At 40.5% G+C, this 16203-nt stretch overlaps 1 protein-coding gene across 1 annotated transcript in view; it reads left to right on the top strand.

Moving 5' to 3' along the window:
* CLSTN2 (calsyntenin 2) overlaps positions 1–16203 on the top strand; it is a 702707-nt gene that overhangs the window by 549630 nt on the left and 136874 nt on the right. Inside the window, exons 4-5 of the mRNA XM_037908920.2 lie at positions 12509–12704; positions 14989–15197. Coding sequence (XP_037764848.1) covers positions 12509–12704; positions 14989–15197 — 405 coding nt within the window. The remainder of the gene's footprint in view (positions 1–12508; positions 12705–14988; positions 15198–16203) is intronic.

Raw genomic sequence — 16203 nt, 5'->3', positions numbered from 1 at the left:
ATCTTACACATAAAGTCGTCTAGGTCTCTATTATAATAACGGTTTCACCTTTTTCAAAGGATATACACACTAACATGGGTCAGTGCCTTGCAGAGCAAATTATCGCCTATTTCCATCAATGTGGACCTCACTAATCTAGAGGAGAAATCATTCCATGATCCATCTTTCAGACACACATGGAATTAGGGCATTTGCAGCATCTGGGTGCCAGTGTTTACTAAAAGATGACTGGCTGAAATGAATTGATGTGTCATCTACTACAGATTTCTGATATGTAAATAAAAATATGCAATCATTGATCATGAGTGTAGAGGCTGCAGTATGTGCTTAGACTAAACAATAGGCATCCAGTGAAGGTAGGCTGTGTATAAAAGCCGAAAGGATTTGTACATCCAGTTATGACTTTTATTGACACTCATTAAAAAATGAATCAGAAAGAGATGCCATTGGAACCAGAATAATTATGTCCTAGTTAGTCCCCAGAGAATAACGGTTTCTTGTTAATGTTACTATCTGCACTTTTTAACTATACAGTTTTCAATATTTTCTGAATATTGAATTATATCTTCAAAACCTGCAGAATGTGACAATACCAGTATATTTCCTTAATGATTTATATAGCTGTTACAGAGTCTATGCTATTTCTTCTTCCCTAAGCATTATGACTTAATTAAGACATTGTTTGTGTGTCCTTTATATAGTCATAGCATAAAAACAACCCTTCTGTTAATGACAGGTATCAGAGTAGCAGCCGTGTTAGTCTGTATTCGCAAAAAGAAAAGGAGTACTTGTGGCACCTCTGCTCTAACTGTTCCCGCATTGCCAGCTCTTGTGATTTTATCATTTAATCTCATGATATTTGCTGTCTGCCTTAAACCACAACCTCCTAGGTTCATGATTATGTGTAATTCTCAGCTTTTGTTTAAGAAAAAGTGTTTCTACCCCTAGTGGTTGCACTTTTGCATTCCCTGATTTTAACTGTATGACCTTAACATTACATTAACAGAAGGAAAAGGAGTACTTGTGGCACCTTAGAGACTAACAAATTTATCTGAGCATAAGCTTTCATGAGCTACAGCTCACTTCATCGGATGAAAGCTTATGCTCAAATAAATTTGTTAGTCTCTAAGGTGCCACAAGTACTCCTTTTCCTTCTGTTAATGTAATGTTAAGGTCATACAGTTAAAATCAGGGAATGCAAAAGTGCAACCACTAGGGGTAGAAACACTTTGTCTTAAACAAAAGCTGAGAATTACACATAATCATGAACCTAGGAGGTTGTGGTTTAAGGCAGACAGCAAATATCATGAGATTAAATGATAAAATCACAAGAGCTGGCAATGCGGGAACAGTTAGAGCAGAGATAGAGGGATATCAATCCAAGGTCTCCACATGCCACATCACCAGTGTGCCCCTCATCCCTGTCTCTGTGTCAATGCAATACTCATATGCACTGTTACAGCTATGTAACTATTGTAAACATGAAACTAACAAAGGTTAGGAAGTCAATATACTGTGGTTGGAGCAAGCTTAATGTGGTTAGGAATACATTTTCAGCACCCATAGGTTTTTCTGGCACTCCTTTTATTGATTGTGCTCTGGAACTCCTTGGCATTGTTCTCAAAATTTACACCTTTCTTGCTTTATTCTGCTGAATCATGAAGATCTGAGGATGAGGGAAAGTTTGTTGGTTAAGATACATTGAGAGCTACTTAAGGTTTATCCATAATAAACTAACAGAAAATTGAATTTAGTAAGTATTGATTCCTGAGAAAAATGAACTGCAATATTTTCTATTTCTATACTGCTTTACACCCCAGGATCTCAGTGTGACATTACCTAGGGTACAATCTGCACTGATGAACAGCTGTATCCCCTCAGCTCTCCTACCTGGGGTGCCTTTTACACTGCTTTGCTGTAAGAGCCGCCACTCCTGGCCATGTCTACACTACACAGTTAAGCTGACTTAAGTTACATTGACAATCATAAACTGCTGTAATTACATTGCTTGTGCGTGTTCACGCAACACTCCTTGTGTCCGCGGAGCGTGTCCACAGTTGGTTCTTTAGCACTGACAAAGAGAGCAGTGCATCATGGGTACCTATTCCACTGTGCGAATCGCCACCTTCTCCCACTAGGAGTTCTAGGAATGAATCGCAGTGGATCATGGGGGGAGGGGACAGTTTTCGCTGTCCCATAATGCCAAGGGCTTCTGACTGCATTTCACATGGTTTTTCAACTTCCCCTATAAACTTCGCGACTGCCATCTCTCCATAAAAGCATGGATCCTGTACTGTTCACCAGTCTTCTGATAAGTGTTAATGCAACTGAACCTGTAGTATTTCATGAGCTTCGAATCTGAACAGGAATCTGTGCTGCCTTCCCTGTTGTGTGCCATGGAAAGAACCATTCAAGGTGGATGTTGGCATTCCTGGAGCAGCTGCACACAGTGGACACTCATTACTGGGCTCGGGAAACAAGCACCGAGTGGTGGGATCGGTGGGCCCTCTCAGAGGTCCAGAGAGGCCCGGGCCACTTCCAGCTTTTGAGGCCCCTAGCCATAAGAAAAATAAAAAATGATGATGCATGAAAACAAAAGAAGGCACCAAAAAAAGCATGAGACATAATTTGAATATTTTTTTTATTTAACAAATGCTTTTCTAGCCTTTTTCTGTGCAAATGCACTAATTATTGAGGAAAAATCTAGCTTTCATGCAATGTCACAGTTAATATTAAGCATGGCGAGCCCATTCAAATGCACTTGTCTCATAGTTGAACGGTGATAGTTCTTTACTTGCTTCAACACATTGAAGGTGCGTTCACCTGAAGCCACTGATGCAGGCAAACTGACAAAAATACGCAGTGCAATTGTGATATTTGGAAACACCCCAGAGAGTCCAAGTTGGAGTATTTCTGCCAGCAGTTCTTTTTGCTTGCAATCCAATTTAAAGTTCGTGGAATATATTCATTTGAGGAAGATGACCTTGTCACTGAGATCTTTTGAGATTTCTTTGTTGTACTGTTGCTGAAATTGTTCACCTGCAGAAAGTAGATCTTCATTACTCAGTCTGTTGAACTGCGAAAGAAACCCCAAAAGGGTACAAATTAGTTGCAGTGACACAAATCGAGGTGTAAGACCTGATTGAATAGAGTCAATGATGACAAGGAAGACATTTACCCTATAATGCTGCTCGGCATCGGATTCAGTAGGTAAGTTGCGATTGGTGGAGAACTCAGATGAAATGCCAATATTCTGTGCTACTAATTTGGACTCACTCAGGATCACATTCCATTGTTCACGAATCTGTTGAATGTCATTGATAAGACTTTCAAAGTTATCCCTCTCAACATCAACTGTAGCATTGTGTGCTTCAATTACCAGATTATTTTGGTGGATCATTGTAAGTAGCTTCATCTACAAAGATGACATCAGAATTCATTCAAATTTGGACATGTGCTTCTGAATAAACTGAAGTTCAGTTCGAGCCTGTGCAGTGAGATTGAGAGATCCAAGCTCATTTAAAGCTTTTCTCCCTGAATTCAAATGCTGCATAACTGGTTGAACACCATCAATCATAGAACCATAGAATCATAGAATATCAGGGTTGGAAGGGACCTCAGGAGGTCATCTAGTCCAACCCCCTGCTCAAAGCAGGACCGATCCCCAATTAAATCATCCCAGCCAGGGTTTTGTCAAGCCTGACCTTAAAAACCTTAAAAACTTAAAAACAATCCATGCAGACCTTCTAGTTTTGGACATCCCATGCAGTGAAACAGGAAGATATTGCTTCAGAATTCCCCACCTTTGTGGACTGCTACTGGAGAGATTGTACATTTGCTGAGCAGTGCCAAAGTAAGTAACTGCCTCCTTGCATGATTCAGCACAGTCAACACCTACAAGGTTTAGTGTGTGGTTTCCACAGATGGAGAAAATACAGTTTGAATTATGCTCAAGCAGAACTGCTTGTACGCCTTTGTACTTCCCAGCCATACTAGATTCATTGTCATAGGCGTGACCAATGCAGACTTTGAAATCTAACTTAAAACCTTGTAGACTTGCTAGTACTCAAGCAGCAATTTCTTTTCCAGTTTTTCTCATGAAATTATCAAACAAAATAAACCTTTCTTCAATTGAAAATTTTGAGCTGTCTACAATCTTAACATATCAAATAACCATAGTAGTTTGTTACTTGTGAGAACAATCTGGAGTGGCATCAACAATGATTGAAAAATACTTGGCATTTCAAATCTCATGAAGAATTGGTATTTGAACGAATGACCCACATAGTTCAATAAACTTGTTTTGTATGTGTGTGGAGAGATAATGGACTTGCTTGCGCTTTTTATTCTCTTGCGATTCTCAAACACGTTTAACATGCTCTGTTAAAAGTAGGTCATATTTGCTGAGGAGCTCAACTATGCCTAGAAAGTTTCCATTTGCACGATCACCAATACATTGACTGGAACCAAAGAAAGCCAATCCCCGCTCAGAAAGAAAAAGGATGACATTCAGGATGCACTCAAGAAGTTTTTTCCAGTTATTAGTTTCTGTAGAGAGTTCAATCAAGAGTAAATTCTTAACTGAACTTTCAGCTGATGCTGCCCCACTGGCTGATTTCCATGCAACATAGTTTTCTTTGTGTGACGTTGAACTCTCATGTGATGTTATTCGGTCTTTCAGTTTCCTCCAACCTCAGTTGATGCTCCATCCTGATTGATCAGAGAGAACTGATGCATTTGCACCACCTTTGTTCAAAATGAAGCAGGGTGCACAGTACAGAGATTGTTTTTCCGTACTCCAGCATAACCAGTCCCTTTTGCAGATGTCACCATTTGGAAGAGTTTTTATCAGCAGACAAGTAGGGAACGCATGATTATCAGCATCTCGTAGAATGTTACTTGGAATTTCAAAACAACTAATTTGAAGAAAAGGTTGCATTTGGGCAGCATTGCTCTGGTCAATAATTCCAGTGTCAGTCACAGTCAAACCTGTAGTACTCATGAATTGCTCTTGCTACATAAGATCTACATTTCCTGTTGCTGTTGAGTTTCTTGATCGTACACATCTGCTGCATCTGTTACTGTTGGCACATCTCCTTCTTGACTACTGTCCTCATGTTTGCGTATTGGCACTGAAATATCACCTGTTGCAGTTGCGGAGTTTTCATTATCTGTAGCATTGTTTGTTGGGTAAGGTGTGTTTTCCAGTGGTTTGAGAAATGAAGTTATTGGCTTTGAGCTCTTAGCTGCTGCTTCAATCAGTTGTTTTTGCCGTCTCTTGCTTGCACCACTTTCAAATCTCCTCTTCATAGTGATCTATCTGGTCAATATGTAGCCTATCCACACTTGAAATATTCTGCTGTTAATAAGTAGCTTATCTACACTTGAAATCTTCTACTGTAAATATGTACAAAAATGCTGAATGGTACACAAATGCTGAAAAGACTTAAAATGAAGGAATACTAATTAAGAACACAAAATGAAACAGTCAGACAGGTTATTATCCTTATCACTGAATCAAAACTCAAGCGCTCAAGGTATAATATAACAGGTGAGCTGAAGACAAAGGGATCACATATATATAGTAAACACAGACACAGATACAGACAGAGGGATAATGTCCAAAAATTTCAAACGTGGGTCCTCGTGAAACTCACTGTACAAGATTGTCCTCACAAATTTTCATCTTGAATTTGGGCCTATAGCCTACGAAAGCCTATGATGATGGCCAAGCTACCAAGCTAGCGCTCAACCAACCAACCAGTCACCTCTTTTAGCTACCATATGAAGATAATAATGAGGAATTCTCACACATAAATAATTCCTTAGTCAACTAGATGTAAAACTATAAAGACACTAAAATGTAACAATTCTCTACCTTTCTACACAGTTGATCCAGCACCAGCCACTAGTAGTGGTTTGTTTATATAATCAGCTGATCTGAGAGGACACGTTCATCATGGTCTAATCTTGTGCCATCAGAACCGATATATTTTTATTAATATTTATGAACATTTTTAACACTTTAATATGACAAAACCTATATCAGTTAACCAAAAAATTATGTCTTTTACCAAATCACATCTCTTATTTTCTTAAATTTTCAGCTCTAGGCTGAGAGTGTGTGTCACATTTTGGTCCGATAGGGATGCGCATAAAAACAAGTTGCGAAACTTATCAAATGCCAAAAAATTGACAAGTGTCTAAATCTGAGGTCCCCTTTGAGCTTGAGGCCCAGGCCAGCTGGCCCTCCTGGCCCCCCTTCTGATTGGCTCTGGGGATTGGATTGTGATTAAAATATGAAATGACAAGGAGTGGCTGCAGAACTTTCATATGAGCAAAGCCATATTCCTAGAACAGTGTGCAGAGCTTGCCTCTGCCCCGGTGGCACAAGGACACCAAAATGAAAGCTGCCATAATGGTAGGTAAGTGAGTGGTGATTGCTTTGTGGAAACTGGAAACTCTTGACTGTTACAGATCAGCTGCGAATCAGTTTGGAGTTGGGAAGTCCACTGTGGGAGTTGTAGTGATGCAAGTGTGCAGGGTCATTAATTGCCTCTTGCTACGAAGGACTGTGGCTCTGGGCAATGTGCGGGAAATGGGGTGGCTTTGCGGCAATGAGATTCCCTAACTGCGTTGGGGAGATAGATGGCACGCATATCCCAATTTTGGCACTAGACCGTCTTGCAATGGAGTACATCAAAACAAAGGGCTACTTCTCTACGTTATTGCAGCTGAATGACTTTCTCAAATTTTCACCTTTTGAAGAGTAAGTGAATACAGCAGTGCGCATAGCAGTAGTTTTGAATTCCAGTTGGCTGAGTTTCTTGCTCATAAAATTAAACATAATCAGCATATTTTATTAAGCTATCCGCTTCTTCCTTTATGATTTCAGTATAGCTTGCTAAGTTGCAGTAGTTCGCCAAGCTTCAATAATGTTGAGTTCACCGAGCTAGAAAGGCATACATAGTAAAAGTACTACTGCTCGCAACAACATTTTCTTCAGTAATACAAATTATTACTTTTGCTTTAAAAAATAGCTTGTAATTGTTTAAGCGCTAGCACAGCAGAAAAACATGTCATGGCAATAAGCCTTTCCACTGCCACTGAGAAACTCCCAAGAACACAGAACTGTGCACTGCAGGAGATGTTTGCAGAATCCAAGCTCTCACACTTTCCTGCAGTTTATTACACTGGAAGGTTTCAATTTTTAAAAACTTTTAAAACCAACAAAATCTATTTACAGTGGCTCCATGCTGGATTACTGAGAAAGTGGGTACTGAGTTAATCATACAATACTAACGGTGTTGTTTGCTTGCATACTTCTTGTGTGTGTGCGCGCGCGCGCAATGTATCTAAATCAATGTGTATAGACAGAGTGTGTGCAATAAGTTAAAAAGGGATCTAGAACCTGATTCTGATTTATGCCCCTTTTACACTGGTATACTTTTAATTAACTTCGGGGGAGCCATTCCTGATTTATGCTGAGAGCAGAATCATATCTACTAGCCAATTTAGAATGAACCTTTCTAAAACTCTTGAAGGACTAAATGGCTCAGGTGACGGGTGAAGGGATAAAAAATAACAAACTTTTTTTGCTTCATGGACCCTTTTTTGAGTTCAGTCCAGGACGGTAATAACTAAAAGTAGATACTGAAGGCTTTCAAATACCCTGTGGGACATGATTAATCTTAATCCATCTGCTCAATCTAGTTCTTAAAAGTTCCATGTAAGCAAAAATTATTGTTGGAGCCCATATATAAGCCTTAGCAGGCGCTAACAGATGAATGGGCATGCAGACTGAACTACCTTTTTATATCACTCCTTTTGAGTGAGGCTAGAGACACATCATCTTTGGTGTTATACATGTCAATTGACGAAAAAGTAAACAGAGCATTAAGGGTCATCTGTAAGCAGGGGGAAAAAGGGCATAACACATTTTCATCTGTTGGCTCCTTCTGTAATTAATTAAATAAACTGTTTTCCTTTGTATTTATAAACTAAAGTAGCTTACTCTCTGTAGCTGTCAATGCAAGTCCAACAATTGATTTTGTAGCAGAGGTGAAAGTAAGCCGGTCTGGTCCGGTCCGGCATACCGGCAAGAGCCAGTACACCGTGCCGGACTGGACTGGCTTCCCCAGGCTGGCAATTTAAAGGTCCCCGGGCTCCCTGCAGTGGCTGAGCCCTGGGCCCTATAAATCACCTCCTGAGCCCTGCTGCCGGAGCCCCGGGGTAGCAGCAGCAGGGCTCTGGCAGTGATTTAAAGGGCCCGGGGCTCCCCACAGCGGCCGGAGCCCCTGGCCCTTTAAATTACCTCCAGAGCCCCACTGCTGGAGCCCTGGGGTAGCGGTGGCAGGGCTCCGGTGGTGATTTAAAGGGCCCAGAGCTCCGCTGTGGTAGCGGCGGCCGGAGCCCTGGGCCCTTTAAATCATCCCTGAGGGGCTCCCAGCCACCTCTGCAGCTGGTAGCTCCGGGGGTGATTTAAAGGACCTGGGGCTCCCAGCCCGGGTATTTAAAGACCCCACCTCTTCCAGTTGAGGCCATGCCTCTTCCGGTTGAGGCCACGCCCCCCTGCTCAGGACTCTGGAATACTGGTAAATCCTTTAAGTTACTTTCACCCCTGGTTTCTAGATTAAATAAGGTAGGGGCGTGATCTTCTGCCACTAAAATCAGTGCCAATTCACTGAAATGGGAGTCACTTTTAGCACAGTCTGGTTGATTTTGAGCAATAATTGATATCCTAAGCCTTGCATGTAGAGGTTGCTGAATATCAGATTTTGTTTTAATAAGAATTTCGAAGTGTTGAGGAGATTTGTTAATTATACGCCAAGAATGGCGAGTTACCAGTACTGTTTTTCAGTTCAGCATAACTCCTACATGGGAAATGATATGATTGATTGCCCTACAGTAGTAATCCACGGATCTCTACCAAAGTTCACACTTCAAGTAACGTAGGTCTCAAATTTAGTAAGTGTATATTGCTGAAGCCAATCTGGATGATGTGCAGAGAGAACACAACACTCATAAATAGGTTAATGTCAATGGCCACAACTTTTATTGAATTACCGGAATGCAGACTGAGATGTAACCATGTAGTCAATAGCTAATGTTGTAGCAAGTACTCATAAACCCAAGGGGGTCCCCAAGAGGCAATTCCCAACCCATATCAATATTGTGGAAGAATGTTTTTTTCCCAAGGGGGTCTTTGTACCTCTGTATAGACCCTCCTCCATGCCCTATTTCCACCACCACTCCTTCCACACAGCATCCTCAGGATACCTGTTCTCATGCCTGTTTTATGGGCATTCATTACAACCAACTTCTACTGCAAGAGACTTCCACCTATCCACAAATGCCCAAGCTTTGGAGCCAAAAGGCACCATAAAAAGGAACTTACCCTAATTGGGGCAAATGCTTTATTTTTTGGTAGCGCCGCCTTCATCCCCTCTCTTTGAAGACTTTGCAAAGCAGCCCTTCACCCTTCTGGTCCCTTCAGATCATACTGCAGTATGTTTTGAAGGGAGGCAAAAAACCCCAACCAAAACTAAAGTTAATTACCTTGACTAATATTTCTTGTAGGGGTGGGATGAGGGAATCATATCCTCAGCCCCTTCTCTGGTGATCAGTTTCAGCTTAAGCCTTAAGCAGGCATTTTAGATATCATATGGAGGCGTAATCATAATGATTATTATTGTGGTCAAGTGAATGGGAGTCAATTGGCACAGTATAATCTTTTCTCAGAGAGAGTGCTAGAACAGGAGATTTTATACAGCGAGATAGGCATGTGCATGAGTGAGGATAAGTCTGAATGATGCCAGAGTTGTGAAAGCAGTTGTCCCACAAAATTTAAAGCATATCTTTACTTACAGGTCCAGGACAAAGGTCCCTTTCTCAGGCATGCCTAGAGAAGGATGGGGAGGGAGAACTTCAAATTGCTGGCATGGAAGAAAGAGTAACACCTGCTCCCACTAGGAGCTCCTCCTAAGCCTACACTAGCATGTGCCATATGGATGCCCTATGTGAATCTCTGTACAAGGATTTGTTCCTGTCTTTCCAGCCTTCCCATGGGTCTCTGTAAGGCCAACCCAGGAACTAAAGTCAACCTCTCCCTTTGTAGAGAATTGCTTGTACAACGCAATGAGGAAATGAAAAAAAAAACAGGATAATCACAAACAGGGCCAGATTAACCCATCCCTGGACCCTAGGCAAATATATGCTCTGGTACTTGGGGATGCAGTGCTGCTCAGGTTTGGCCTGACTGCCCTTCCGTTATGGTGAAGGGGCTGCTGGGCCAAATTTGAGCAAGTAGCATTGCACCCTGGTGCAAGTGGTCACAGCATCACTCAGGTTTGACCCTGACAAACGTGTGTGTGTGTATGTGTGTGTGTGTGTGAGATTCAGCTAATTTTCTTCTTTACTGCAGTAAACTATTTTTATTTTATTTTTTAAAATGCCAGAATCGGGTGACTAAAAATGTTATATTATTCATAATCAGATGAGATCAATATAGTAATAACCACAAAAACCTAAAGTTATGATTTGTATTGATGGACTGTACATCTGTGGGGAAACTTTATTATTAAGAACTGTGGGAAGGCCATTGTTACAGAATGCCGTGAATAATATTTCTCCATTAAACTTCCAGTTATTATATAACAATATCACTTAGATGTATCAGAAAAGGCATTAAATTAAAATCAAAGTCCACAGTATTATTTCAGAATTTTTTGTTGCAGGAAAATAAGGATAACACTCTGCTCAGAGATCAGAGGGGTAGCCGTGTTAGTCTGTATCCTCAAAAACAAAAAGAAGTCTGGTGGCACCTTAAAGACTAACAGATTTATTTGGGCATAAGCTTTCATGTGTAAAAACCCCCAATTCTTCAGATGCATGGAGTGAAAATTATCTGCTCAAAGATGAACATGGCATTCAGTTGATGTCTAGTATATATTCACAATGATCAACACCCATGATCAGCACTCAGCAAGCTTCATCATCCTTGGCATCTTATTAATTTCACCCCTTTATTTATACCATTACAGTTCATACATAGCAATGGGCCTGATCCTGGGTATTGCTGAGCACCCACAACTCCCACAGTAATACACCGAAATGCAGATACTTAGCCCCTTTTGAGATTTGACCATTTGGTGAAATCCACCTGCATAAAGCCCTAACATTCAGGTTTTTTGCAAGCGGAGCAAACAGAGTCTGGGAAGGTGAAATCTTATGTTCAGCCCAGGGCCATGAGAGCTGTGCAGGCTACCTGCAGCCACCATTCCAGCCTATGTACTAGCATAGAAGTTGCATCCCTTCCATGCTATTGTGTAAGGTGGTGGGGCCACTGACCCCAACTAAACATGTATTGTATGTATTCTCCTGCTGTGCCATAAGTATGGATAAACACAAATGCTAAATAACTGGTGCTGATCCTGTAGAGAAATCCACAGTACCAGACTTTAATACACCCTCCCCTACAATGTTCAATAGCCTCCACATTTTCTTATTTCCTACCTACAGAGGTGAAGCGTAAGGATTACACTCTAAAACTGCAGCATGTTTGTCAAGACAGAGGTTGAAGCTATAGACGATCTGTGAAATGGGCAAAGAGCCATAGTGTAGCCTACTTGCCATTAATTAAAAGTGTGTTTAAAAATGTTATGGGAAGAGTCACCAGATGGTGCTCTTACATATATTCTTGCAATTTTTTGTTAGTAAGCAAGCAAGTTTTTAGTCTATGCTGTTTTGTCAGTTTTGTTATATAGTAGTCCTTTGAGAGAAGCTGTGGCAAATAGCACAGAGTTGGTTCTCTTCTTATTCTCTATATTTGGAAGTAATTCTTGGGACAGTATAGTTTCCTGGGAATAAGATGTTCGGGTGAGTGCTGAGATTTTGAAAAGAGGTGACTGCCTCTGTTCCAGAACTGGTATGTATGTGTAAATAGAACAAGTTACACTTACAATGTACCGAGAGTAGAGCAGTGCACATTTTTCAGTTCACTGGCAGGTTAAAAAAAAATCACTTTGCGTCAAGCAACACATTTTGTTTGACCTGAAACAAAACATTTCATGTCAATTTTGAACTTTTTTAACCTTTTAAATTTTGAAATAAAATTGGAAAAAATTTCAAAATGAAATGTTTGGGTTTTGTTTTCCCTGATTTTTTTTTCGCCAACCAAAACAATTTGGTGAAATCGACATGCTGCCACTTGGCACAGAGGCAATGCGGGTGTCAGAAGAAAGAATAGCAACGAAAGAAGATGAGACCTAGTATAAAGACTTTCTCTATTTTTCCTTCTGCCTGTCCCTTTACCTCTCACTCATTTACATGAGGTTCTGTTTATTTCAGCTGGTAGTTTGTGTTGGTACGCTGTTCAGCGAATAGTCCACATCACTTATCTGTCACAGGTTGTGAAATACAGGTGGTTGCCTGCACATCAGATGTCACTCAAACATGTCTGAATCGGTTCTAACCAACAATAATATTCCCCATGTTTTATTCTTTACAGGCGAAATCTGTGCTTTTAAAATCCATGGACAGGAAATGCCCTTTGAAGCTGTTGTGCTAAACAAGACATCTGGAGAAGGTCGTCTCCGAGCAAAAAGTCCAATTGACTGTGAACTGCAGAAGGAGTACACATTTATCATCCAGGCATACGACTGTGGAGCGGGACCTAGTGGAACAAACTGGAAGAAATCTCACAAGTGAGTGACAATAAGGGAAAAAAATGCATTGGCTGTGGCATGTATTTACTCAAAGATGTAGTTCAGGTGGAAGAGCTTCTTTTTATGCTATAGTCTGTGGGAAGCAAATGGAAACAAAATGCTTTATCACTGGAATTGATTGTTCATTGTTGGTGTCTTTTTTTTTTGGTTTAAAAAACATTTCACTCAAATTGACCTGATTTTCAGTCATTTCAATTGAACTGTTTTAATAGAACTACTGATCAAATGGACTACAATAAAATAATGGTTTTAAATGATTTTTTCCATACTAAATATTTTCCCACATTAAACAGATCAGCTAAATCAAATAATCAGAGCCTTGGAAACTAGAATTAACTGATATGTATGTAACCAAACTATGCTGAATTTATTTTTTCTCTAACTTTATTCAGCCAATTTCAAATAGTAGAGAAGAGCTACTAGGAGGGGGGAAAATCACCTTTTTTAATTTTCATTTATATGCTGCAGCTTTATTGCCTTCCACTGAGATTTTATTAGCCCCTAGAAGCTCAGCAGACCTGGCTAGCTCAGCATTTGGTGAGAATCTTCCAAAGATTCAGAGGCTGCAAGAAGTGTTGTTGGTGGGTCAGTAGGTGGCACTCTTTACTGAGACAATATAGAACCAATGCCCCAGATATGGTGCTGCCTTTTGTCTGATACATGAAACCAATTGTCAGTAAAGATGAAATTTGCCCTGATACAGACAATTAAATTGCCATATAAACTGCCCAATTTACTGTATGAGCCATTTAAACAATGCACCGTTTTGTTTATATCGGATATACAGGAATTTAAGAATTTATTTTACTATATAATGTGAGCTGCATCATGATCTGGTTTTTGGGGGATGGGGTTGTTATTTTTTTTTTAATCATGTTTTTCTTAAGGCACAACCTGAAAAATAGAACAAGTTTCAGGTCACAGCTAGTTTTTCCACTGTAACAATTTTGGGAGTTTCATATGAAATGCTATGGTCTCTCTCTTTCAGACTTCAGTAGCAGTCTAGCAGTTATTAGACTTTGGGACTTTGTGGTCTGGCTGTGAACAAAACCAAGTCTGGTTAGTTGTGACTGGAAGTTGTTATTATTTAATGCAGGGCAGTGTGGGGTTCTGGATTGGGCACCGAACTGAAGCTGGGGTTCTGTTCTTGCCTCTGCCACGGACCTACTGTATAACAGTCACTTCACCTCTCTATCCCTCTTTTGCCCTTTCCATCGCTGTCTATTCAGATTGTATGCTCTTTCGGCAGGAACTGTCTCATATGTGTCAAGTGCTTGTCACAAAGGGGGCGTGCTCTTGGCTGGGCCTGGTAGGGTCTACTCTAATTTAAGTAATAATCATGAAGATGGTTGATTAGTGGCTAGCTATCTGTGAAATGAGTTGGTGCTCCTAGTTCAGTTCCTATTAACAGATATCCACATCACACAACAATCCAGCGTCACACTTGTTGCCAGAGGGCTGTATAATCGTCAGTCACCGGAGCAGCTAAGCGCTGAATCAACGTGGAGCTTGAACTACTCTCCCAATCTCTAGAGCTGAGCCCTTCTGAGGAGGGTTGCAGCACGCTGCCTTCCAGAACAAGGCTCAGGTGCAGTCACGTGGTATGAAGAGAAAGATGTCCCTACCAGTGCCCATGTACGACTTGTTTTAAATACTGTCGATGAATTCAGCCCTTATTGCTCTCAATGCAGCATCTTTCACAAGCTCTAAATGTCATGCAAGAAACTGGGGAAATGAACATGGAATCTGCAGTATTTTAGGAACTTAGGGAGTGGATAAACAATTAACTTTTGCCCTGGAAAGAAGGGAAGGTGCTTACTTAGTAACGGGGATTTTTCAAGATATCTATATTTTCAGTGTCTAAGCAATTGGTGTCTAAGGGAGCATTTTAAGCCTGATTCTCCTCTTATGCCTTTTTTTTTTTTTTTTTTTTTTACAAAGGGTTCACTCCACTGACTGACTCTTGATTTACACTGGTGTTAAGCAAGAGGAGAATTAGGCTTTCTCCATGATAACTTTGTTGCACATTTTCGTAACAGAAATGTCATATTAAGTATTAAGTAGTGCAGATTAAAAATGGAAATGAAACACAAAGTAAAATGATACAAGAGCACTTTACTCACAGTGCATAGGTTTTTATTTTCCAAGCCCTCTTTGGTGTTAATCTGTCATGTGTTTGGATAATGAACGGAGAGTGACATCTCAGTTTGAAGTCAAGATGAATGGATATCTCTCTCCAAATTCTTTGTTTCTATATTTTTAGGGCAGTGGTCCATATCCAGGTGAAGGATGTTAACGAGTTTGCACCTACCTTCAAAGAGACCTCGTATAAGACCACAGTGACAGAGGGAAAGATCTATGACAGTATACTGCAGGTGGAAGCCGTGGATGAGGACTGTTCTCCACAGTACAGCCAGATATGCAATTATGAAATTGCCACCCCGGATGTTCCTTTTGCCATTGACAGAAACGGTGAGTCCTGGGCAAGATGCAATTAGGAATTCTGGGCCATGCCTTCAACTGGTGTATGTCAGCGTAGCTGCAGTGATTTCTGCTAAATAGTGGGTCCTGTGGACAATGGAGCTACCCTGATTTACATCAGCTGAGGATTTGAATTTAAATTGAAATAATATTTATTACTTGTGTGCCTGAGTCTTTGCATTAAATACTTCCGCACCCGTAGGCTCAGTGCGCTACCAGTTGGTAACTCATTGTACAACATTGTGGGATGCCGGAAATGCTGCTACACCAGACTATGTGCTCTGCTTTTTTAAGACCAGATTTGGCCTCTCTGCTTTACTTTCCCATTCTATAAAACTGAGCTAATAATACTTACTTAACTCACTCGGGTAGTGGGAATTCTTTAGTTAATGCTGAAAAGGCACTTTGAAGATTAAAAGTGATATTTCCAGTCAGTGCTATGTATTGTTACTACTTTGTGTTCTGTAAGTAAGTTTTAAAATCTCTCTACAATATAGACATGAAGGGCCAGATCCAGCCTGCAAATCCATGAAAGTACAAGGCCAAAATACAGTGGAACAGCACTGGTTCTGCTGCACAAGTGGGAGAAGGATCTTGGGGGAAAGTGTAAGGGTTGTTTACCAGGGGCCTGAAATTCTAGTTTTAGATTTAATCAGTTTTTTTAAAGATAGCTTTGTTGAGGCTTGCATTGTAGCAGTGATAGATTGAGCCTACTATGTGCCATTTTTTTTTCTGAGTTCTTCTGTGGCGATATTCATGATAAAACCAATTTTGACCCCATGCAATTTTGCCTCCTTGACATATATTCTCTCCCATGAGCAGTTTAGCTGCAATAAATAAAAATCTGTATTCTGTATATATAATTATGCTGCTTTATTCATCCTGTCATTTGAGGTTTATTATTATATGGTTTTTTAATGTAGGGCTAGATTGTAACTAGCAGTGCACAAGGGGAAGAGAGGACACAAGGACTGTGGGAAGCTAGTGCCGCTACTGG

Source organism: Chelonia mydas, chromosome 9 (assembly GCF_015237465.2).
Source record: "Chelonia mydas isolate rCheMyd1 chromosome 9, rCheMyd1.pri.v2, whole genome shotgun sequence".
Taxonomy (NCBI): domain Eukaryota; kingdom Metazoa; phylum Chordata; order Testudines; family Cheloniidae; genus Chelonia; species Chelonia mydas.
Note: the sequence above shows the minus strand (reverse complement) of the source record. Positions and strands in the feature narration are given on the sequence as shown.